The 25664-nt window shown below is 46.4% G+C and overlaps 1 protein-coding gene across 5 annotated transcripts in view; it reads left to right on the top strand.

Moving 5' to 3' along the window:
* Positions 1 to 25664, top strand: part of LOC119374824 (echinoderm microtubule-associated protein-like 2) — a 235873-nt gene that overhangs the window by 129206 nt on the left and 81003 nt on the right. For 4 of the 5 annotated variants that reach the window (XM_037645023.2, XM_049410959.1, XM_037645019.2 and 1 more), the window contains exon 2: positions 23609 to 23755. In XM_037645023.2, the coding sequence (XP_037500951.1) occupies positions 23609 to 23755 (147 nt within the window). Of the gene's footprint in view, positions 1 to 19160; positions 19278 to 23608; positions 23756 to 25664 lie in introns of those variants that run through there. The other variant, XM_049410960.1, reaches the window with a different exon arrangement.

The following is a 25664-nucleotide window of genomic DNA, read 5'->3' as shown; positions in this document are numbered from 1 at the left end:
ATTAAAAATTTTGAGAGATAAACGAGAAGATGAACCTCATTTTGTTGACCAGGCTGTTCACGCCCGAAGTTGGGCGGCCACCTCATTCCAGGTATAGCCGTGAACCTGTGCTGATAGAGTAGCTAGCCCTGTTCACCAGCTGTAGCAATAAGAATGGGAAATGGAAACCGACCTACTGGCTTTAGTAGAAGTAGTAGTGGAAGAGTTTGCTGGAGTGCTTGTTTTTTTGGCTGTCTACGCTGCGTGTCATGGCCAACTTTTCGACGGCGTTGTTCCTGACGAGAGCAGCTCGACTGAACAGTACCAGCTGCTTGAATTCATTACGCAGCTTGGGTCTCGCAGCACACATATAATTAAAAAAAAAAAGCAATCTGAAAGAAAAAGCAGTATGACCAACTGGCAGCGAGACTGCAGAAAACGGCACGTGCGCGCCGGTTATTCGCCTCACTGCCGCGGAGGCATATAACTATGTTGCCCCAGAAGGACCCTCCTGACCGAGCCAGGCCGGTAGACACGCGGCTCGTCATTTCTTGGCCGTCAAAAAACTCGAGCGCCGCGGAGGAGAGAGAGAGAGAGAGAGAGTACAAGAAGGTCGCGTCACAAAACTTGACAAGGCCGTCGCTCCCGCCGACTGAAAACAGGCTGCAGCTACTCGGGCAGTGCGGCACAACACGCGTTCGTCCTGAAACACGCAACACGTATACGCCACCATGTAGCGTCTGCGGCAGCAACAATCACGAGCAAAAAACGGGCCAGAAAATGTGTTCGATGCCCGCAGTATATGGACTGGAAACACTTGTTCTACCAGGGCCTCTTTTTTTTAGGAGATTGGAAAGAAACGCGGATAAGGAGAAGTGCAGGACGTGATAAGTAAAGTACGGGACTCTGCAAGAGAGGGCGGCTACTCGGGACCACATTCTTTGGTTGTTTTTGTTGTTGTTTCCTCAAAAACTCTTTTTCTGCTGCTGCTTCAGCTTCTTTCTTTCTTTTTGAAACTGTCTCGGGTGTGGTCGTACCTGAGACCGAGCTCTCACTGCTCCTGCGCCGACCAGTAACGCTGACGCTGCGTGCAATGTGCATGTGTGTAATTGGCGCTCCTTTTGCACGTATTGCGCCGGTTTACAGGTGCACGCGTTTTCGCATGGCAGTATACTTTCCTAACCAGGCCGGGAAACTCCGGTTTCTTGGCGTTTCCTCGACAATCAACGATGACGTTGCCCTTTATGACGCTTCTTCCTTGCAAACATTCTAAAAAGACAGGGCGTGCAAACACGGACACAAGAAAGAAGTCAGGACACCAGTCAGTCAGGGTGTCCTGACTTCTTTCTTGTGTCCGTGTTTGCACGCCCTGTCTTTTTAGAATGAATACTTACACACTAGCTCGGCTCCCTGTTATTCTAAGCTTCCTTGTAAACTTATTTTCCGTACCTTAATCAATGCACGGCATCTCCGGCTTGACATCTCGTCCACCGTTGTGCGAAAAGGCGGGGAGGAGCGCGGGGGGGGGGGGGGCAATGTGCAATCTTCTCAAAATACCCTTATTTTGAGCATTCCGTCGCGCCGGTGGAATGTACAGATGGTCCACTGTTAAAGGGAACACTTGCATGCGCGACATATCCGGATTTATAACATGGCGACAACTTTCAGTGGCAGCACAGCCAAAGTAGCCAAAGCTACGTGGGTGGAGCTTCTGCACATGTGTTACTACGCCAAGTAGTCCGTTTGCAGGCGCAGGAAAACGTGAAATCGACACCAGAAAGCCAGAAAAACTAGAAATAGCAAGAACGAAAATCCTTCGCGGGACCAGCTTTCTTACTTACTTAAAATGCAAAAAGTCTTGAAAATAACACCTATGTCTTTTCTTTTTAGGTTTTCTTTCATGCTACGTAGTATAGAAAAGTTAACGTTCCCGCACTACGAGCAGCAGCGTAGTAAAAAGTGGGTGCTTCGGTTCGGTAGCCTTGGCTGTGCCGCCACAGAAAGTTGTCGCCAGGTATAGCTGTCTTGCAAAAGCGGGACTTAGATTTCGATAAGACAACTGACTGTTGACAGTTCTCACTCCTTCTGACAGACTAGTGCCGTGCTCGATCAATGTTTCCACATCCACTTGCAGTTATGGCGTGAGCAATATGAAAGGTGCTCATTAGTGTGTTCCCTTTAGCAGTGGATCGTACTGTACATGCCACTGCGGTGGATGCCATCGCAAAACGAATGGAAGGATGAGCTCTGTTCGGCACGGCTGCATGGTTGAGTGCATGAATGCGTATACAGCTCCTGCATGTAGGTCTAAGCGTGAGAAATTCGTGCCGTCTGTGTGCATATACCGATAGTATTACCTTTCGCGCTCCGAAGCCGTGGGAATACGTATGGGGCGCAGGCTGCAGTTCAGCCTTTGCGCAATGTTATGCGGCACCGGAAATGGAGCCATGCTCCTGTTGCCGAGAATGGAACGCAGATGCCTGGCTGTCTACACCGGTAGCTGAGGCAATTTCCCGTTGGATTGTACCAACATTATTTCTTTTCTTTCTTTAATGCTAGTTAGGCTTTATCGCTGTATAACTGTATAACTTGTACTGAATTTCCAAGTTCGGTGGCGATGCGAACGCCCACTGTGCAGCGAGTGCAGAAACGGGGCTACAGCGGCGTAATCACCAGTGCAGACGCTTCTGAATTGTCTCGGTCGTTCATTAAATGGTAAAATTAAATGGAAGAAAAGCGACGTGTCATCCACGCGGTAGTTTTGCTTGAGAAACGCGTATAGTTCGTGGTATGCCGTGAATGTCGCTAGTATATATATATATATATATATATATATATATATATATATATATATATATATATATATATATATATATATATATATATATATATATATATATATATATATATATATATGGGTTGTGCATGCGTTTGCTGCTTTGACGCCGCCGCTGCCACAATTAGCGCGGCTCCATGCCTGGAGCGTCCGGTATGTTCCGAAATGAATCGTGCTTACGTCGTCAGAAAAACTGCGGAAGACAACATGCACAGGCATTTCGGAGCCGCGTGCGTGCATGCATGCCGCTAGAAGGGCCGGACCCTTTGTTCTCCCGTCCAGTTTCGATACATAGCGTCGTGCACTGCGCATTTCCCGCCACCCCAAGCGCCCGGAGAATGTTGGCAGGTCAGCGAGAAAAGCTTTTGGTTTAGCGGCACACATGTGGTCTGTAGCTTTCTTCTGTCGTCGCGATCACGCATGTATGGACTGTTTTACGGATGGATTTCGGTGCCGCCATGTATAGGGGCTGTTAACCATGCCGGTTTGTATCTCGAACAACTGAGCGAACAGCGCTACGGTATACGCATACGCATGAAAACGGTTGGTTTGGTGCATTCGACCTTACATGACCTTATTAACCACGTCGGGATATACAAAAATAAGAAAACGTTCGTATACAGACCGAGGTGGTGGCGCCCATGTGTCTTGTATACGTAAAATCGTCTGTAGTTTTCGAATAGTATCAGTTGTTCCTGGTGTTTTGCTGAAAAGCACAACATTACTGTAATAATTGGTATACTTGCATGACTATAACACCGCTGTACCGCTTAGTTTGCATGCAGTAGCACGAATAGTCGTTGCGAAAACACGACTTGGACGCGCGCTAAAAAAAAAAAGAATTATAAGTCATGACTTGCCACACATATGACTCTCTTTAAAGAGACACGGGAACTCTCTTTGGATGTCATTATACTCTCGTCGAAGAGTATGATGGGACCCAAAAGAGAGTTAACGTTACTCCTTAAGGAGAGTCTATGTGTGGCAAGTCAGCACTCACGGAAAGGAGTAACACGTGTTCTTTCTTCTTTTTTTTCTATGCTTTTTAAGTGCAGACAAGTTGCACTGGAGTTTTACAAGATACAAGCAACCACTCTTGCGTAGCCATTTGATGCTCAAGTCCAAGTTTGTTTGGCCGTTTTTTTTTTTTAAACATTCACTCTGTCGAATCGGATCCGCTTTAGACTGCGTACACTCTTTGTAAGTTGGAACGCCGAATGGATCCGTATCTCGAAACGGTGTAGCGTCGTTCGCCCGGCGATTGCATCCACGCTCGCCGCAACAGGCGAGTTTACTCGTGTATACACATTTGACAACAAATAAAATGGAAACCAGTCCGCGATCCCGCGTGGCCCGGGCAGCGCAGAAAGTGGCATTGAACCGACCGGGCTATAAGGCGTAAGTACGTATGCACGACGGGTGCTCGGTGTGGTTGGTAAAAAGGCGGAGCCAAATGGACGTGGAAATAACTTGAGACTTACACGGCGAGTATCCGGATAAACTTTATCGTCTGCCCGCGAGCAACCGGATTGGTCGTCTGCTCGCGGTGGGTTCAGTGTTGCGTGACTCGCTCGCTAGGAAGCATTGTTGCTTGCCGAATTCCCCCTCACCAGGCCAGGGATCATGAAAAACTCACAAGGTCCCTATGCTTTCGCCTAAGACGACTCGAAGGCGAAAGCCATCTTCTTCTTGTTCTTCAGTCGATTGCATTGACCTCTCCCCCACATTCTGCACCTAACGTGTTTTTGGAGTGCCTCTGGGATCGGCCCATCTTTTATAGATCCGCGATGTCAGTTGACGACGCTATCATCTGATCCCATGTAGCGACGCAGTCGTGTGACCTTCATGACAACGTCAGAGATTTTTGGGATCGGTGACGTAGTTATGTGTCGTCATCGCTCGCTCGGAGGACGTCACATAGCTTTTATTTTTTGTTCGCGGAAGGACGCGGACGGACGCCAGAAATCGAGGAGGTGTGCCATATGCAGCTCCGCTGTGATAATTAAATAAATGCATAAACACATAAATAAATAAATTGGGTGGCAGACAGGCGAAGTCATCCACTTGCATTTCAATTTCACGGCATTACAAGCCGGACGCTGACCGTACAGCCAAGAATTCACTTCAAGCTCGATGCGCAGCATGTGGATACACAATACTAGAAAGAAAGCTATAGTTGAAAAAAAAAAAGAAACTGTGAGCTAAAGGAAAACAGAAATGGAAAGTATGCACAACGAAATGGATTGTCGTTTACAGAAATGCACAAAAGAAAGGAGCGCGTGCCTGCGGTCGATTCGCCTGGCTGGCTCCCCAATAACGACGGGGGGCAATGGCCAATTTCCCTTCCGGCACGCAATATCGTTCGAACTCGCGTCCGCGCTGCCTTTCTTCTTCTTCTTTTTTTCTTTTTTCTTATTTCCGGCTTGTGCGCGTGCTGATAGGAATACTTACAGCCATGCGGACGATGCGTTCCGCAACGGTAGACACTCTGCGATCCATCCCATTCACTCCCCCTTTTCTTTTCTCCAACTCCTTGTGTGTTCGTGTGTACGTACAAGTGTGTAGCGTGTTCTTGTAGGACTAGCAACGGAGAAGAAGGCATCCGTGGAGTTCTTTCTTTCTGGTTCATCGGATTCACCGCGCAGAGGGAGGATTGTTCGAACGCTCTCCCCGGTCGGAGACAGACGTTCTAAGTCTATAGTATATACTACATATAGACCGGTATATTGCGTGTCGAGAATTCCAGCAAAGTCATGTGTTACCGCGCACGAAGGTCACGGCGGGCGCGGTAACGAAAGACCCGTGGCGTCGCCTCAGTGACAACCCTGTACCATGTTTCGTGTGACGCCGTTGACTTTCGTTGTGGTTACAGGGCGGGGACTTTCATTTTGTCCGTGGACTTCTTACCGTTTGCGTTTTTCACGGGTTACCGCAGAAAGTGCACGTGATGGGCTTTAAATGGGCAACGCTGGTTGTGACACCTGATGATACAGAAGATTAGAGACACACATTGCAATGTCTTACACGCCTAACTGCTGGCGTAAAGCATTGCCTTAACTCACAGTACTTTCATTGCTTTATTTTTGCAACAACACTGACGCAACTGAAAAGTTTAGCAAAGTTATTCTAGTTGCACAAAATAGCACAAGAAGTCGCTGCCACTCTGTCAACCCGCCGTCAATGACTCCCGTAACACGTAAAAATGTAAACGGTAAGAAGTCTGCGTGAAAACTAAAATTCTTTAACCATAGTGCATGCCGATTTTTGGGGCGCGCGATATGATGAACCCCATGCTTCTGCGCAATCCAAATCATTAATCCGGAGCTATCCACTACATAGCGTCCCTCATACCCCCCCCCCCTCTCGTCGTTATATATTGGAGGATGTTTGCCTATACAGGGGACGTACTTATTCTGAGACGATCACTTTTAGTGACGGTGTCGCCTCACGTACAATCTCGCGTGTCCAATGATCGAAGCGATTACTTGACCCCATTTCCTCAACCAGCCATTCAGCGCGCACTGAAAGTGGTCGTCTCAGAATGTGTCCCCTGGTCGCAAAACTCTGCGCCCGTATTGGCAGACATCTCGGGTAACGGCGTCTTGTTATTGTGCTGCCAGGTTCGGGCGGCTTCCACTAGCCAATCGCGATAGGGATCGGCTAATAATAACCAGATGGGAGCCGTGGTGATGGCCAGTAGCGTTTGGAAATTCGAAGCTTTCCGAACTCGGGCTCTGTTTCTCCTCTTTGAGTGCGGGTGTCAGCGTACGCACTGCTAAAATTGCCGGGTATCAAGTCGCCACTATTTGACTGCGCAAATCTACTTCAATGTCTTTTTTGTTCTTCTTCATTTTTCAAGCATTCGTGACTGCCTAACCCTGAAAACTGTTCTCCCAATAAGCATTCTACTTGGACTGCAAAAAATAATTCTAAGGGCTTTACCAATAAAAACCTTGCTTTGTATATCAGGCAGGCCCTTAGCCAGGAATTTTTTCGGGTAGGGTGAGGGGGGAGGGTCACTTACTGAAGGCCTTGACTATATCAGAAAAACACCTATTTTTATTATTTATTTTCGGTAAAACACCCCCTCCATCAATAATTCGGGGAGGGGGCAGCCCTCCCCCCCTCCTCCCTGGCTACGGGCCTGATATGAGGCTCACCCTGGTGAGGGACTCCGTATTAAGTTTCACCGCCTGGGGTTTAAATAACGGTCACTTAAGTCTAAGCACGACACGCGCGCTCTTGCACCCCCCCCCCCTTATCGAAATGCGGTCATAGCAGCCGTTGTCGAACCCACGACCTCGATTTCGAGCGCAACACCATAGCCACTGCGTTACCGCGGCGAGTTCGATTGGACTGACCCTGCAGTAAATCACCGGGAGAGTAAGACACAGCGAGCAAGCGATTCACGTTTATGGCTCAGTTGGCCAGCATGCGATCTGTCGGCCGTTCAAATGGTACAGCTAGCGGCGCTCCCAACAACTCTATCCCCGACTGTGCGTACCTATGCACGTTATAGCCCATTAATCAGCGAACCACTACGCCATCTGACCTGGCGATCGATCGAAGCCCTGTCGATAAGTATCGGTTGCAAAATACCGTCGCGATAGGAACCCCCGTGCTCTTATCTGGCGTTCTCCAGCCGCTGTGATCACGCCCCGTCTGTGCACCCACGCGGGGCGGGTGAAATTTGCTCTCAACGCCAACGCTTTTATGGAGAAGCACCTCGTCGCAGTAGTAGTTCCGTGCAGTGCCGTGAACGCCAGTATCTTGTTTCTCGTGGTACGGCTTGCGGGGCACGTGGTCGTCGCTATCTTTATTTCTTTATTTATTCAACACCGGTCCAAGCAGGGTGAGTAAAAATCCAGGCAAAGCTAATATAAACAAAGTTAACAATGTTTGAATATATCAAAATGTGGCGGAAGGTAATAAAGAACTATTCCAGCCGATCGCAGTGCGAGGAGAAAAATGAAAACTTTAATAAATATGTTCGTGTAAAATATGGTGTCAGTGAGTTAAACTGATGGTGGTGAGTGCGCCTTGACCTTGAAGACGAAAGATGGGGTGAAGGGTTAATCGCTAGGTCCCGATTCCGACGCAAGTAAAGAAATTGTAAACGTTAGATTTTCCTTCTTTGTTCGAGACATGGAACGCCGGTTGCCTCATCTTAGATCATTTGCACTGTCGCCAATTGCAACCCTTGTCGCAGTCGTTCGCTTGTTAGCCCAGCGAGGCCTCCCTATGATAAAACCTAGAGAGAGAGAGAGAGAGAAAACAGGAAGAATACAGCGTGCAAGCTATCATGCTTCAATTGAGCAACTGCAACGCGATGTTAATTATCAGATGCTGTCATTCGATTACTAGGCATCAGCATACACGCGGAATGTTTCTTCATCGTGGCCACACTGTGTGAGTCATGTTCTCATTATCTATACTATTTCAGTCTATATTAAGAGCACGTGCTTTGGAAGTGTACACCGTAACTCTACTGTCTATGAGTTCGTAACTGTCACCTTTATGATCTACCGAACGAACAGTGCCCGCCGTGGTGGTTTAAACGGTTCTCACTTTGCGCTGCTGTGCACGAAGGCGCTGGTTCGACTCCAGCCCACGGCGGCAGCGTTTCGACGAGGCCGAAATGCAAGAAAGAAAAAGAGAGACAGAGAATCCTGTTTATTTAGGTTCATGTTAAACTTAGATTTAGGTGCACTTTAAAGAACCCCAGGTGGTCGAAATTTCCGGAGCCCTCCGCTACGGCGTCTCTCATAATCATATCGTGGTTTTGTAGTAGTAGTAGTAGTAGTAGTAGTAGTAGTAGTAGTAGTAGTAGTAGTAGTAGTAGTATCTTTTATTTTCTTGTAATACAAGAAAAAGGAACAGAGGCAAAAGGCATTTTATACGCCTGACAAGGGCCTCTGTACCCGAAGTTCGCAACACATGCACAATAGAAAAAAAAAAAAAAAAGTTTTGACACATCATAAAAAACCACATGAGCGCTAACAAAGAAGTACTGCAATCAACACAACCAACACATGACACGCTTAAGACACTGCAGATACGCAAGTCTTACACAGATAAATAAATAAATAAATAAATAAAACAAGAACAGAAAATTCGATGCATCGTGTAACCACATGAACAATAATAATAATAGAAAAAGACATTATCTGTTAGAAAAGGAACCGTGACTCACTTTCCGTGCACAAGCAAAAAAAAAAAAAAAAAAAATTCATACCACGATGACACTGCAAGTTTTGAGCAATATTGTCTAGTGGTGATAAGTTATTTCATTTTTCGATATAATTTCTTTAACTTGTTTTTTAAATGCCTCTAGAGAAGCATGAAACTGTATGCTATTATTCAATTCATTAACTATTTTCATTGATTGGTATTCTATAGTTTGCTTTCCATAATTTGTCCTAGTTCTGGGTAAACGCTGTAAATTTCTTCTAGCAGGATAACGTTGCTGATTTTCTTTTGGTTTATACCACTTATTTTTGTGTACCTCTTGTAGTAGCTTGAAATAGTATATTTTGTTTGCCCTTAACATTTCGTGCTTATAAAAGAGCACTGAAGTGCGAAAACAGTCTATTCTACGATTGTAATTTTCAAAAATACGAAGTATTTTCTTTTGTAGCATTATAAGTCTGTTGTAATTTTATTTGTTGTCGTCCCCCATACTAGTACACCGTAAGAAAGTCTCGAATAGAAGAGGGCATTGTACAAATTTTTCTTTAGCCACAGAGGAATAAGTGATCCAATTCTGTATAGGCATCCTACCGTTCGCGCAAGTTGCTTAACTAAACCATTAATGTGAACGTTCCACGTCAAGTCTTCACTGAACCATACCTCGAGAAATTTTTGGTGTTTTTCCTGCTTTATAGTGTTCCCGTCAAAGCTTATCTTTATGTCATATTTTACATGTTTATTTATTGGGTGGAATATAATATATGTCGTCTTCTTGGCATTTAACTGTAGCTTGTTTTGTTTAAGCCAGTTTGAGAGTGATGTCATATACTCGTTTACGTTTTTTTGTAGCGTTTCTAAGTGTCCTGAGGTAAAAAATACGTTTGTGTCGTCTGCATACATAATAAGCTGTGGGGAGGTTGGTATGCATACAATATCATTTACATAAAGCAAAAAAAGTAAAGGGCCCAATATAGAACTTTGCGGAACTCCTTGGGCCAACTGTAAGTGACCTGACGTAGCTGTTTTCATTTGTACTAGTTGGTACCGGTTATGTAAATAGTTTTGCAAAAGCTTAAGGGCAATCCCGCGTATGCCGTACCGTGACAGTTTCCGTAATAATATGTCATAATGTATGGAATCAAAAGCCTTTTTTAAGTCCAAGAATAAACCAAGCGTAAATATCTTATTTTCAATGTTTTCAATTATTTCATCCGTAATAATCGTTAATGCTTGCTCAGTAGATTTATTTTCCTGAAAGCCATATTGATGTGTTGTGATAATGTGATACTTGTTAAAAAAGGGATAACAACCTGTCGTGAATAACGCCTTGAAAAACCTTAGATAATGTCGTCAGTACTGATACTGGTCTATAATTTGACATGTTGTTGATGCCACCGCCTTTATAAATTGGGGTTACCGTTGCAGCCTTTAACTGTGCTGGAAACACGCCTGTTGTCAGCACAAGATTTACTATGTAAGCAAGCACCTCAGATATTAGTGGACCTATCAGCTTTAGTTCAGCAGCGGTGATGTCATCTATACCTGGTGCAACATTGATTTTAAGTTTATTTATTAGGTTGTATATCTCAGCACTGTCAGTGGGAAGCATACATATGGAATTCTGCATCGCTGCCGTTTCTTCGAAACAAGAGTCGTGTTCGCTTTCAGAGCAACTACTGTACGCGCCCGCATTGACGAAATGACGATTCATAGCATTGGCTAGAGCCTCGCCGCGCAGCACCACGTTTCCTTCCTGTATTTCTGTGATATCATATCTTGCTTTCTTTCTTCCAGTAAGTGCATCTACCATTTCCCAGACCTTTCTTGGGTTATCATATATGTTCTCGAACTATTTCTGATAATATTCTCGTTTAGCTTTCTTTAAGTCTGATGTAAGTGCGTTGCGGTATTTTTTGTACACTTTGAATGCTTCGGGATCTCGTAAGCGCAAAATTTTTTTAAAAAGGTCATTTTTCATTTGAATACGTTTATAAAGTGTGCTGTTTATCCAAGGTTTCCGGCAATTTTTTCTCTTTCGGAAGGACGCTTGTTCTCTAGGAAATGCCGTGTCGTAACAGTGACGTAATAAATCCAGAAACCCATTGTAGGCCTCGTGAGCGTCTTTTATCTTGTATATTTCACTCCAATCTAGTGATTTAACCAGCTGAAAAAATAAGTTTTTACTATCGTTATTTATTTTGCGTCGGACGAAGGTTTCCTTCTCTTGCTTTTGGCGTTTCGATGGTATGGGTATACCATCGGACGCTAAACCCCAGATATTATTAGTAGTAGTAGTAGTAGTACTCAGTTTATGTACTCCGAATGAAAATCATGGCTATGCCCCTCGATGTGTCGCATGGATCGTCTCTCTCCACTGTCTGATGTCCTTTTCGCACATTGTCTTCCCCTGAATCAGTGCACCAACCAGCCTCTGAGCGCGTATTATTAGTACGCCGCGAGAATCAATCGATCAACTGGCGCTGTTGCTCACATTTCTCATTCCTCATGTGTATTGATATAATAAATCAATTGATAGAATCGCCTCATCATCTGTGCTTGTATCGCATCAATTCTGCCTTTTTCAACTTCTCAGAGCTGTGTTATAATTACGAACAACGTAGGTGTTTTGCCGCAGTATGTTGACGCCTGCCACGCTGCACGGAACTGTTTTCGGGTGTTCACACATTCGCGCTCTTGCGGTTCTGTCATCGTGCACACGTACACGGACCTTTCGGAAGCGGCGCCTTTTCTCTCAGCGACACGCGTGGCCCCAGTCTACTTGGCGCCCCGCATGTTTGCAGTGGGAGCCGCACGCGGCTATACGCTGTACGCGTAAAAATAAGCAGATGTGGCCCCTATGGCTGTACACCATACGGGCCTTTTAGCCGCCAGCGGGGTGTTTATTGTACGTGCCCCTGAGGGAAGGGGGGACACGAAAGTGGTCTCGATCGACCCGTAACTAAAAAAAAACAAAACAAAAGAATAAACTCACGAAAGCCATCCGGCGTGGCTATTTTACTGGACACTTTACGTTGCGCGAACGCCGCCTTATTTATTTATTTATTTATTTATTTATTTATTTGTTTATTTATTTATTTATTGGTCACGGGCACATACGGGCTAGGACATCTTTTTTTTTTTTTAATTTCGAAAGCCTGCCCTTATAGGCATAGTAATTCGCGTTATCAAAAATACACACGTAAATTTGCTTTTTGTGTAACGTCTAACAGTGAACGGTGGAACAGTCCGTGAATCAGGCGGTCGAGATTGGGTGGTCGGCCAGGCCTTTTGCACGGGGCTGGCGAAGACGGCTTAAATGTAGGCCTGTACTACAAGTCCGCAGCAAGTGTGCCGCATTCACATCGCGGATTGGGGCACCACGAAATGGGCACGATGCGCATACGGGCCGCAATGATTTTGCACCCATGGAGAGTGGTCACAGATGGGGCTAGGGGTTCTTGCATAGGACAGGCGAATTTTGGTTTCGCCGAGCCGCATACGGCTTCGCTCTAAAAGGAAGAGAGATAGAGATAAGATAAGAACGTCACCTATAGGTATGCGGATGGTGTGTGGCGGTTTAGCCGTACGCATACGGGTAGGCGCGCCTGCAGATAAGCGGTCGATCGCGTGGCGCATGTCTTGTGGCGTTGATTACATCACGGCCCGCAGAGACGACCTTTCGCGGTTCACCGGCTGCATCCAGCATGGCCTTATCTTTGGCCCCGTCTGTCTCGGTGTGTGGCGACTCTCTATGTAGAGCGGATCGGGGAGACGTCGCGTTCGAATTCTCCGACAGCACGACGGTCGGATGCGTTGGGCCTAATTCGGGTGACGAGGACCGACATCGTTTCGGTATATACGTTCTGCCGATTCGCGTGGCGTGCGCCCGCGGACCTGTGTGTGTGTGTGTGTGTGTCCATTTCGAGTGACGTCCGAGAGCGAGAAAGACTGGGCGACGCTTTCATCGATGTATGTTTATAGGTTCGTTTACGCAGAATCGACGCGATGCGTGAATCGTGTCGGTCAGGAATCGAGCTGACCCCATCTAGACCCGACCGCTCTTACGTGCACCTTGCGCTTGCAGTCGTCCCATTTTTTAGGTGAAATCCTCATCAAACGCAGAAAACTGACCGTCGGCGTCAACACGAGTGATGCAGAAATCGTCATCACGCGATGACGTCACCGTATGACGTCATCGTGGCGTCACATTATGACGTCATCACACGACATCGTCTCTTGGTCAAAGGTGGGTCGATCTGGGAGGCAGGTGAAGTGCAGAAAGCTTGCACTGCCTATACGATCCTGGCGGCAGTGCCAGACCACATGAGGTTGCAGAAAGCTTTCGGAGGGCGACGGGGGAGGTTCAATACATCTGCTGAGAAGAAAAAAGATGGCTTTCGCCTTTGTGTCGTCTTAGGCGAATGCTGTAAAGGTTCGGTGACTTTTCGATCCTCATCTTCCCGGTAGACTTTCTTTTTTTTTCTGACAACACGTTATGTTTCTAGCGTGTTGTCATCTTCTGTATGGCGCGCCATACAGAAGATGACGTCACCGCGTTCGCTCAGCATCTCAAGAAGTCCCTGCGGCCGCAACCGCTGTTTTTTGCCCCCCCCCCCCCTCCCCATAAAAATGGGTACTTGCGTTCACCTTTGAGAACTGTCACATCGGTCTTCGAATTCAGCAGGGGTCAAACTGCGATTACCCACTCCAATGTCATTTTTTTCCAAAAAAACGTGCTTCAACTTTCCTTTAAGGACTATACACGAAGACTTGTTTCCTTTAGCTCTCTCTGTTATCACGGTCGGTCATCGGGCACGCGCAAGCTCTTTTTTTCTTTCCGCGTTATGTTTACGACAACACGCATACACATAGTAGACAGAGCGCTCGACAAAATGCGGCGACCTGTTTTTGCCCGTGGCCCCCGCTTGTCCCGCTTCGCAGCCGGCGAACTGAAAGCCACGGCGCGCTTTGTGGTCCGTGCCGCCGCACGACCGGCGATTGCGTCATGACGCGTCCTGCTAAGCGCACGTTGCCGCATCAGCGGTAGCGCGCGCGCGCGCTTGACGGCGCGCCGCAGTCTCGCTTGACGTGATCGCGCCTCACTTGTTGTGCGGCATTAATTATTAATGGCGCACACATACGTATCGCTTTCACTTTGCTGCCCGGCCTGAACAGGCGGCGCGTCCGTCCGAGCACTTACGTTAGTTACGTAACGGTCGCGCTGCGGTGTTTGTTACGCAGCTGCCCGCCCGATGGCGCGGAGACCCACCACGGCGTGACGACGACCACGTGATTGAAGTGTCTTATTAGCTACGTAACAGGAGGTGCTGGTGACGTTACGGCGTCGATTCGCTGGTTATACGTTTGTCAATAGAGGTTTTTAGCTTGTCCGGTATTCCGGTATACGCAAAGGCGTTTACGGAATACCGGGTTAATGGACGGCGGCATCGACATCTTGTGGCGCTTCGTGCTACCACAATTAATTAGTTTCTTTGATGAAACCAGCTTAAAAAGGCAACTCATTCGGTATTAAGCCGCTGCCGAGAGTTTGCACCAGCGGGGAAGTAGAACGCTGTAGGTTTTTGCAATTACAATTCTGTGCTTGCCTACTTCATCTAGGCCCCGCCAAATGGCACCACCTATCCTGCCTCTGACGTTTACGACTACGGTAACCCGGTATAACGCTAACGCGAAGAAGTTTGCGAGCAAACTAAAACTATCTAATAACGATTGTAGTGAACACCTTCTGAATAGCCGTCGCGGGTCGCATACAGTCAAACTTCTTTAAGAAAGGGAAATTGACAACCACCCGTTTGTATAAAGCCACAAGGAAATCAGCACTGGCTTCTCAGAAAGAAAGCTCATTAGTTGCCGAAAAATTCGTCCTGGTACGGGGATTGAACACGGGACCACCGCGAATTGGTCCCGCGGGTTCAACACTTTCCAGCTATATTCATTGTTCTACGAGAAACCTAATGTTTCAGGTTGAACTAGGCGCTATCACGAAAGCACTCGGGTGCTTAGAATCGCCACAGTCGGATACAACTTTAGAAGTCAGCGGCTTTTCCTCCTCAAAGGCGGATGGACACAAGCCTGCACCAATGGGCGCGCACTCGGGACTGACGTCATGAGCGGGACGACCGGTGGCTCCGCCTTCGGAAAACATCGGCGCGCGCATGAGCGGGACTATTTCTTTAGTCGCGGAGGCGATCGGCGTTTACTTGCTTAGCGACGACGACTCGTAGTCGCGCCTGCTATAGGGGGAATTTACCAATAGTTAGACGAAATTAGGATATGACACTTAGTTTAGAAGCAAGAATAAATAAATGTAAACAAAAGTAAATAGGCGCACGAATAAATGAACACATTAGTTAATACCATCCGAGAAAATAATCATAATTGTTGGGGTTTTACGTCCCAAAACCACGACATGATTATGAGGGACGCCGTAGTAGAGGGCTCCGGAAATTTCGACCACCTGGGGGTCTTCAATGTGCACCTAAATCTAACGGGCCTCAAGTATTCTGCCTCCATCGAAATGCGGCCGCCCCGGCCGGGATTCGATCCCGCGACCTTCGCGTCAACAGTCGAGCACCATGACCACCGTGGCGGGTAAATATTGTATACTATTGTGGCGACCAGCGTAAATGGTCGTCGCAAGTCGTATGCAGTGAAACTTCCTTATAGCGAAGTACTTCGGGACAGAAGGAGGGGAAAACAGGGGAAACAATAAAGAAAACATAGCGAATAAGTTAAGATATTAGACTGGTGATTTTGTTCTTTATAGACGGCAACAATAAAAGTTTAGTAATTTTAGTTACTTCGTTGCGAATTTTAAGCTCATACGAATTACGGTTCACACGATTCGGATAGATTTAGGTGGAAGATGGCACTTAGTTCTAGCTAGAAACAAATTAAAAGTTAAAATAAATAAATTCTACTAATAAAAAGAAGGCAGTAAAATCAAACGGCGCATATATAACTAAAAAAAAAAGCCGCTTGAAGCCATTACAAAATTTTTCGACGGCCGAAAAAGCATCGCTCTTACAGTGACCAAGAAGGGGCAGAATATCCGGTATAAGCCGCATTGGGCTGGTCGAAGAGGAGTGAGAACACTGTTCTTTTCGCCCGCGAAAGTAACAAATGTAGCCTTCTTCTGGTTCTTCCTCGTGTGTTTCTGTCTTATTCTTCCTTCTTTCTTTTTTTCCAGTCACTTTCTTTGCTCTCAGCCGCCGAGACTGAGAGTGTACAGTAGAGCACTCTCAGCTCTCCGCCTCGCCGACCTTGCAATCGCTTCGTCTCGCCTGACAGCGCTCGCTCTGGCACTATGAAGGGCGCTCATTTGCATCCCATTTGCATGCCTCGCGCCTTTTCCCCGCGTCTTCATGTACCCATACGGCGCCGCGCCGAACGTGGTGCATTATTAGGAAGGCGCTTGCTTGCCTCACACTTTTCACTCATTCAACGTTCCCAAGCCTCCTCCTGCACCAGTACCAGACCAACACTGCGAAGGTGGCAACCCACCGCTTGCGCTGCGGGACGCAACTGGATCCTTAATGAATCGGCTCCTGCGAGAAATGTTTGGCTCCTTTTACTATTTTGTTTTACCTTTGTCACTTCACCGCGGGCGTCTCGGAGGCGCGCCTCCGCGGCTATCTTATTAATTATCTCCACTCGTCTCTTAGTCGTCGACGTGCCGCTGTAGGAGCCCCGCGTGGTGTACGTGCGACGTGTGCTACGGTTGTCCTCGTTTGTACTATTACTGTAGTCTCCGTCTCAAGCAGAAATACGGATTATATGGCTGCTAGACACGGCTGTAATCTGACCTGATCTCGGTTTTTACGCTGTCTGCACCAACGTATACGAAGAAATAATGATAGTAAATGAATAAGAATACTTCTAGTCGCACGTAACGAATTGCGCCGCCTCGGGCCATAGTTGGTATGCAGTTGCCTCGATGGCCCATGACCACGTAGGCAACTTCGTTTGGTCTTGTACATACGACACCCCTGTGGCTGCCCGTATCTTTCTCTGCACGCAGTCGCCTATTGAGTGGATGTTGTCGCGACACCTCGCCGCCTTCATGTGGGCGACGCTGAAGATTATAACCGAGTCTTTTAATGATATTAAGTCAAGGGGGAGCAAGACGTTTACATTTGCCTCTGAATGCGTGAATAATTTGGCGTGAACAATGTGGCTGTTTCAGTGCCGAAAGACTTCGAAACCTACACACGAAAACGTGTACAATTGTTAACTTTTTTTTTTCTTTTCGTTGGTGCCACGGGGCTGCAGAAAGATACGACTATTGTACCAATGTTCTCTAAAAAAACAATCGCTCGATTTGGGACTTCTTTCTGTTTCAGAGTTTTACCTAGGTGCTCTAGAAAGAAAGGGCGTGTTTGGGGCGTATTTCTTTCTGCTTCATCGCCAGCAATTTCGCGTGCCATTCCTTGCGTTATCGCCGCGCACCCAGTATTTTTCTGTCTCGAACGGTTCGCAAGCATGGCCCGTGACATAGCATTCCTGATAGAAAAGTAGCGAGCCATTACAGTTTTCGAGAAAGTAAACGCAGGCAAGCAAGCCATATAACGATTATGCGTGACAGAAATACGCCCCAAGTACGCCCTTTCTTTTATAGTCTGCCAGTTGAGGGTGAAAGTTGTTTACCTACTCGGCCAAGTATTTAGCTCTGTCGAAGGCGCGCACACTTTATGAGACGCTGGATTCCTGGCGTCTTGCCCGTTCGCCCTTGGCATGCGTAATACAGTTGCGCCCAATGTCACTTATTGCAATGAGCGTGTGGCCTCACTAGAGATCACACCTGTTCAAATATTGTGCATGACTTCAACTTAACCTCGTTTTCACTGGTGAATGATATTTTCGTATTTGTTATCCCCGAGTGGTAGCACGAAATTTAGTTGTGGAAATCACGCCTATAGTGGAAGCCACATATGATCTTGCAGCTCGCAGGGCCCCGCGCTCCCGTGTTTCAAGCCAAATTAAACGCAACTGGGGCTACCGCTATTGACGGCTCTGTACCGGCTATGCTGTTGGCGCATGCACGTGTTCGACTAAACTTCACGAATTATATGTGGTTACTACGCCGCACGTGCCCTTGGCTCCAAATAAATACCACGTGGTCGGTGGGTCACGCCATATGGTGGATCGTTTGACTTTGAGCTGTGCTGCTAACGACGGGGATCATGTAGACAGAGAGAGAGAGGAAGAAAGAGATATTGGATAGATAGGCTGGGAATGAAGGAAAGGCAAGGATGCATATTTACTAGATTTCGTTTAGCTTGCTACCCTTCACGTCGGAAGGGGAAGCGTTCGAGACAGAGCCCCCCCTTACAGCTGATCATCAGTCCAGAAAGCCGTACGAGCTCTTCAGCGCAGCACTATGAAAGCGACAAAGTGATTGCATTTATCCGTCCCCGCGCCTTCCGTGTAAAGAATTAGCAAACCAGATTTCTTGTTCCGCATTTCTTATACTCTCGGTCTTTTCTATCTCTCTTGTGTCGTCTGTGTTCTCGTTTCCCGAAAGCTCCGCCAGTAGTTCTATATAAATTTCTAATCCGTGTCATAGACATTAAAAAGGATCAACTCGTGCTCCTGCATCACGTCCGCCGGGCGGCGAAAGCCAGTGGAGCCCTGGACAGCGGGCATGAGCTCTTGAATTTCCCTTTACCCCCTTCTGAGAAATAATCCATGTTTCGTTCTTCTTCTTCTTCCTATGATGATTGTGATGATCCTTCAATAGATCTTCTACACGCACCTTCGTCTTCACCGTCCGCGCACGTGGACTCGAAAAGCGGTTGCTAGAAACACAGCTGTTGCGTGGTGCTCTTTTATTACTATTTTTTTTCTGCCCGATTTTTTTGTTTCCTTGTCCATCCATCGAGTGCTCAATTTCGTTCGAAGCGGATCGCGCCTGCGTCGCTATGCCATCTATATGTCACCGCGCGCTTTTTTTTTTTATTTGTTTATGTTTTACCGCGCATTTTACGCCGACGAAGCTGTCGGAGAGGTTGGCCCTCCCCAGCCCCCGCTCCATTTGTGGCCGCGGCCGCTGCAAGCGGTGTACGCCGCCGACGCGCCGAGGTTCCCGGAGTCGCTTGAGCCGCGGCACGACGCGCGAGTTCTCGGGCTAGAAGTACGAGAGATATGCGGGCAGGTAGTGCGGAGACACCGCGGCGGCCACGCTACGTCGAGTGCCGTTGTTGTTGACGTGCCTGTTATGACAACACGCCCCCGTGTCGTGGTCAGCGACGAGGTGAGCCTGAAAAGGGGTGATGTAGCCAAGACATAAATGTAATCGCTGCATAGATGGACAGATTGTCGCTGGTTTCGTGTGAGCGAAGTGTTTGTAGCGCACTGGCGTAACCAAGTGAGGGGGCATTCGTGGGGTTCAAGCCCCCCCCCCCCCACCTTTCCAACTGGTTATCCCCCCCCCCCCCCAAAGCACCGCCCGATTTTTTTTTATTTTGCAAGTGTATATATACATGAAGACATACTAATGCACGCATGAACGTACGTAAAGCATGGTTGTATCATGTATGGTGTTACCCCCCACCCCGAAAAAAAATTGTGGCTATGCTACTGGTTTGTAGGGTGTATGTGGTCCTTGGTGTTACTGTCTCACCCAGATTAGTGTGCCAAGTGTACCACTATGCCAAGTTTTCCAGATATCACACTCTCACTCTCCTATTGGTTTGTAAATAGCACATGGATAAAAGCTGTCAGCTTGACATGAAAATGCAAGCTTACTGTATTGTGTTGTCACTTTTTCTTTCTTCCATAATTTACTCTGTCGCTATACTTGAGCACATGTATAACGTGTACAGCCATTCTCTCATTCAACTGAAACAACAAATACTGGTACATCTACAGTCGTTTAGCTTTAACAACCTGAGGCTGCAAAAAGCAAAAACGTCAAATGCTATGGAAGGAAGACACATTCAACACTAACACATTCAACATGCCGCAACAGGAAATTTTGAGTATGCCGTTTGCATTGGAAGCAAGGAAGGCCTTAATTAATGCAAATTCACCTCAAGTACAGCAACAAATGCATGTGTACACACACTGTGTAGTGTTGTATCACGGCCGCTCGATCTCCCCCCTCTGGTGCGGCCTGCCGATTCGTCTCCCGAACAAAAGAGCGCGCGTGAAAGGAGAAGTTGACTGACTGGCCACGACGGGAGGTGAGGGCGCTGCACATCGGCGAAGTAATCGCCTTTGCACCTGCTTGCGCTGCTGCGCGCGAAGGTCTAACCCCACTAATCCTGCCTCTTTTGTGACAGTCGTATCCTGCGGTAAGCATCGGATGCAGTTTTGTTTTTCTGGACGGCTCTTTGGTTTAAAAGTCCGAGCTAACTATCAAAAAGCTACTGAGTCCATTCTTGGCCAACTGGGCTGGAGATATTAGCAGCTCACTAGAAAACATGCTCAAACTTTCTCGGAAACCACTTTCCCGCAAAGTCCTCCACTTCTGAAATCCTGCAACAATTGAGTAATAAATCATGCGTATCTGAGACTATTTACGAATATTTGTCCGAATCATGTTATACCATTGATTTATGTCAGGGAAATAAATACGGCACGACGCTCAAATAAATTCGCTCGTGCCTTTATAAATAAAATACACATTAAACCTCGGTTGACACTGAAGGCACTACGTCTTAATCATCCACAATAACATTATTAATACAATGCTGGGGCCTTCAGAAAATGCTTCAGCTCTTCTCCTTAGCTAGTTTTTATGCCGCGCCATTTCGGATTACTTCTCCTTCTTCAAGGGATAGATCTGTGCCCAATATAATTTTGCATTGCTCGTCATTTGTCACGTGTTGTTATTCTTTGTGATTTTTTAGGTAAATATCTTCGTATTCTGTACAGTAAACTCAGTTGGAAGTTAGCGCTCACCTTCGTCTGTATCTTTGTCATTTAGTTCTCAGTTCGTGCTATAGCATTCATCATGACATACCAACTAGCCCAAGCGGTCTTCCTTCTAAACCAATATCTTCATTTCAGTTGTCTTCTATTTGAAATGTACTGTCTTGGAGCGAAAGAAGGACACGATACTGTAGCGCAAAACTAAAAAAAAAACACTAAAAGGCAGAAAGTAGGAAAGTCGGCCTCTTACTTATTATATTCGAGTTTTGCCCAACAGCTTCATGTCTTTGAGTCATTACCAACTCGCCCAAGAAAAACTAAATGTGGAACGGACGCACTATAGCAAAGAACACAAATGAAATAGGTTGGATGCTTCCATGTTGGTTGTTTTGGTCACGATTGTTGACGCATCGCTGGTTTAATGGATCTGGCTCAATTTGATTCAAACAGATGCAGGATTTGGCTTATTCTTTATTCTAAACAGCCTTTTTGAGTTCTCGTTACGATCAGGAATTGCCCCATTTCGATTACAATTGTTTAAAAATGGAAAATGCTTAGGCTCGCTTTACGCTCCCGTGAAATTTAGCCCAGTTTTGGTTTCTGGAGCTGGCTCCTTTAGAAAAAAGAACGCCGCACATATACACACAAAATATTATGCCTTAAAATCTGTGTCGCAATAAAGAAAAAGAAGACAAGGACAAGCGTTACTCATAACTGTTTATTAGCAGGACAGGCCGAGTTCCTCATATATATCCATTCATCACGCATGCGCATACAGGAATAAAGTAACACGTCTACATTAGAGACGGTTGCGTATACATTCAAATTAGGAGTTCAGCAAAGTGAGCCGTCTATCGCTTTGCCGGACCCATAGTTTGAATATATGCGCCAACGCCTATGGTGTATACGCGTTATTTTATTCTTGTATGCGCATGCGGGACGAAAGAATATATATCAGGAACCCTTCCCTGGTAATAAACAGTTGGGGGGAGTAACGCTTGTCTTCGTCATCTTTCCTGTGTTCGTCCTTTTATTCATTCGCTAATATGCCTCAGCCAGTCATCTACCTCTACTCCAGCTAAAGTGAGTATAAGCTTGTTAATGAGGCACCCGACGAGGCACAGAAAACACTGAGCAGAACCACATGAAACTGCCCGCGCAGATAGCTCACTGTGGCTGAAGGGTGCTTTGGGAGAAACCCCCGCGTCACCGATAGCGAGCGCCATAGCCGACGCAGCGGGTTGAAAGGGAACTAGCGCTTTCACAGGCGGAGAGGAGTACTCGGCGGGCCGCACCAAAGGGGGGAGATCGAGCGGCCGTGGTTGTATCCACAGTGGCTGCTGTAAAGGCAGGGGAGGGCAAGGTGATAGTACCCCTCCCATTGTGCTTTCTTAAGCTTGCAGAAGGGTGTCATGTTTATGGGAGCTCTCTTACCCAGCACACCCAACCAAGAAGAGATTTGTGTGTGTTATGGGTAGTCCAGGACAAATTGCGCTCTTGCAACGATAGACAAAAAGGCTTGTGCCCTGCCCTGTTAAAAAAAAAGACTCTTGTGGCTGTTGCGTGGGGTTTCCTTTGTATCACAGGGTTGAGTTGTCAATTCGGTACCTCGTGGTCCACCTGCCCACTGAACTTTCCTTGCAGCGAGGCACTACATGTCATAAAGCATGACTGATATGCAGAGGGATCTGCAGCAAATTTATTCGCACGAGAGCTATGTTAGGTTGTCATTCTGGTTTGAAAGGTCGATGCTGCAGCAGCAGCTGGTTTCCGTACGCGTTCACAAAGAGCAAAGCGTTGGCGTGCATTCTTGCCAGGTTATTCACTTCCACATATGGCCTATGCGGTCGCGCACAGTCACCAACATATGCCTACGAGTTCAGATCAGGCAGTTGTTGCTTTTTCAAGGTGCTGCTTTTGATACAAATCTCTCTATTGCGTGTGTGAAAAAGCGACTTGAGAATTCATAAAAGTTTATTTGGTACCGTTCTGCTTGCCTTCTCGTTTTGACTCTATATAATGCCTACGCCTGTTAGTGCACTCTAGTGAAAATAAATGTACATTTTCTGGAGCGTGTACGACTTGACTTCTTAAGACTGCAGCATGCAGTATAAATGCACGCTTCATTGAATGTGATACCCAGGTCTTGCTGTACTTCCATTGAAACCTTTGCCATTACATCATGATAAAAATTGCAAATACACTAGCTTTGTCATATCAAGAATGCCAACTGCTGTTCAAAAACCAGTGTGTTGAAAGTAGATTCGGAACTTTTGTTGCAATGCTGAGAGCTGTACAGGAGCAACTATTCCTGATATCAGTGATGTTACCTTGGGGGTGGTTTGGGGCTTTCGACCCCCCCCCCCCCCCCACTCCCCGAGACTTACATTTTGTATGCGTCTATACGCATTCGCACACATAAACACATGCAAGAACATATACATGCATACGCAAAAAATATTCTGGCTACACCCCTGCCCTCTATAGTGTGTTTGAGGCCAATGTACTTTTGTTGTTTTGTCACATTTATGTTCATTCACATCCGGCAACAAAAGGAAATTTACAATCCATAATCTACGGTGTACATTCCACTAGTACTACAATCTTGTGCCTTTGTTGGCTGCAGGGACCGTTTCGGAGTGGAAGTATTTTGCTTGTGAGTGTCAGCCAATGTGCCTCACTAAATTCCCACCTGTTCTTCGTGTGCAGAGGACATGCTGAACCATGACGAGCTGTCCCTCCAGGAGCGGGTCAGTGACCTCGAGAAGAAGAGCCTCGAGCAGGCGGACGAGATCACCTGCCTGCGAAGCACCATTGCCGACCTGCTCAGGCGAATCAACCAGCTCGAAGGAAGGGGTGAGTGCGAACTTTTTTTGCCTGTTACATTCATTATGGAGCTCTATTGTTAATGAAGAGAATATCCGTGATCCATAATGTCATTTTTGCGCCAAATCAAAGTGGACCAGGATACAGAAAGACAAAACGTGTGCAAGTGCTGCACGTTTAATTTTTCTGTGCGCGTTTGCTTGTGCACAAGCGCACAGTGCCAAACTGCAGAACGCAAATTCTTTACTGGACATAGAAGAACACACACACACACAGGACAAGCACTAACTCACAACTATAGTTATTGTGAAAAAAAAGCTTTCCTACACTGTACAGCCAATATGCACAAGCGCACTGCCCATTATATCCCCAAAAGGACATATCTATAGAATGCAGCTCAGAGCATCAAATCTAAAAATTCTATTTCCTTGTTGCATAACACCACAGGAGTATCACTGACGTGGTCACTTCCTTTCTTTCTGATCTGTGGGCTGTGTGTGTTCTTCTGTGTCCCACAGTGAGTTTGCATTCTGCAGTTTAGCATTATGAACCAACTAGCCCTGCAACAAAATCTCTTAACATGCACACAAGCATATGTTTAACAATCACACATTGCGCTTGTGCGAGTTTCATCTTTCTGTGTCCTGGTCCACCTTGATTTGGTGCAAAAACAACATTATGGATCACCAACGCCAACTGGCCCAAACCCATACCTTACTAATATGTGTGATTTTAAACATTGGCCGGGGGGGGGGAAGTAGCGTGAGCTTGAGCAGGTGCGGAAGGAAAGAGACACATGAGGGCAAGAGCTTTATGCTAGTACTTGTCCGCATTGTCTCATTCTTAGTGTATCTGTTCAAGGAAGCAAGCATTGTCTTTCGAAACATTAGCGACCTTTATTATGGCGTTTGTTACATCTGTAACGGCATCGCATGCATAAGCATGCTGTGTTTCACATAGCGCACATAAGAAGTGCCGCGCACACTTTCTGTGTGAAATTAGTCGTTCTTATATACACGACACCATTACAGATGCTATGCACACCCTACTAAAGCTTGCTATCACTTGCACATGTCTGTGAGTGGTTTCTATGTGAAACGTACCTGCCTTCTATAACAGCAAGGTATTGACCCTCTGTAGTGGTTTGGCAGGTAAGGTGTTGGAATGCTAAGGCAGAAAACACTTGTGCTCTTAGATGTAGGTGCATGTTATAGAGCCCCAGATGGTCGAAATTAATCTGGAGTCTCCTGTTACTGTGTTCCTCTTAATTGTATCAAGGTTTCGGCACCTCAAGCCCGAGAATTTTAACGAGCCATTGAGTTCAGTTAGAAGGCTCTTAATGCGGGACGACACCCAGAAAAAAAAATTGTATGGTAGAAACTGCAAACCCAGGACATGTTGACAGGAGAAAAATGGCCATTTTCTACAAAGCACCCTCTTCATGCCTGCCTAAAACAGAATACGTTATTATTAAAAAAATTTTTTATTTTGTGCACGTCACTTGGTTCAGCTGGCAAATTGAGCTTACTATTTAGTCAGTACAGGGTTGCTGAAAAACAAGGTTTAAAAAGTCGCAATAATGCCCAGACTTGAGTATTTGTTTAGAGAAAGAAATATGCTTCAGACAGAGTTGACAACTATAACTCAGACATCATTTGTTGCTAGATTTGAGAGTGATTTGTTCATTATCGTTCGCAACTGTCGACGAAAATAAAATTTTTGATTTTGTCTGTTCTTGCAATCGGAATCCCCGTCCTGGAATTTACAGATGGTAAGTAAACTTGCGACTGGCTTGGCAGAACTGCTTGCATGCTGTCCTGTCAAGCAAAAATAAGATGCTTTGGTAAAATGTACCGTTGACCGTAGTGTTTGTTGGCCACTAATGTGTATTTGTTTTTGGTGTGCCGTGACTGCATTCTGCATAATTGCGAGCGTTTTC

Source organism: Rhipicephalus sanguineus, chromosome 11, assembly GCF_013339695.2.
Source record: "Rhipicephalus sanguineus isolate Rsan-2018 chromosome 11, BIME_Rsan_1.4, whole genome shotgun sequence".
Taxonomy (NCBI): domain Eukaryota; kingdom Metazoa; phylum Arthropoda; class Arachnida; order Ixodida; family Ixodidae; genus Rhipicephalus; species Rhipicephalus sanguineus.
This window is presented reverse-complemented; position numbering and strand designations above follow the sequence as displayed.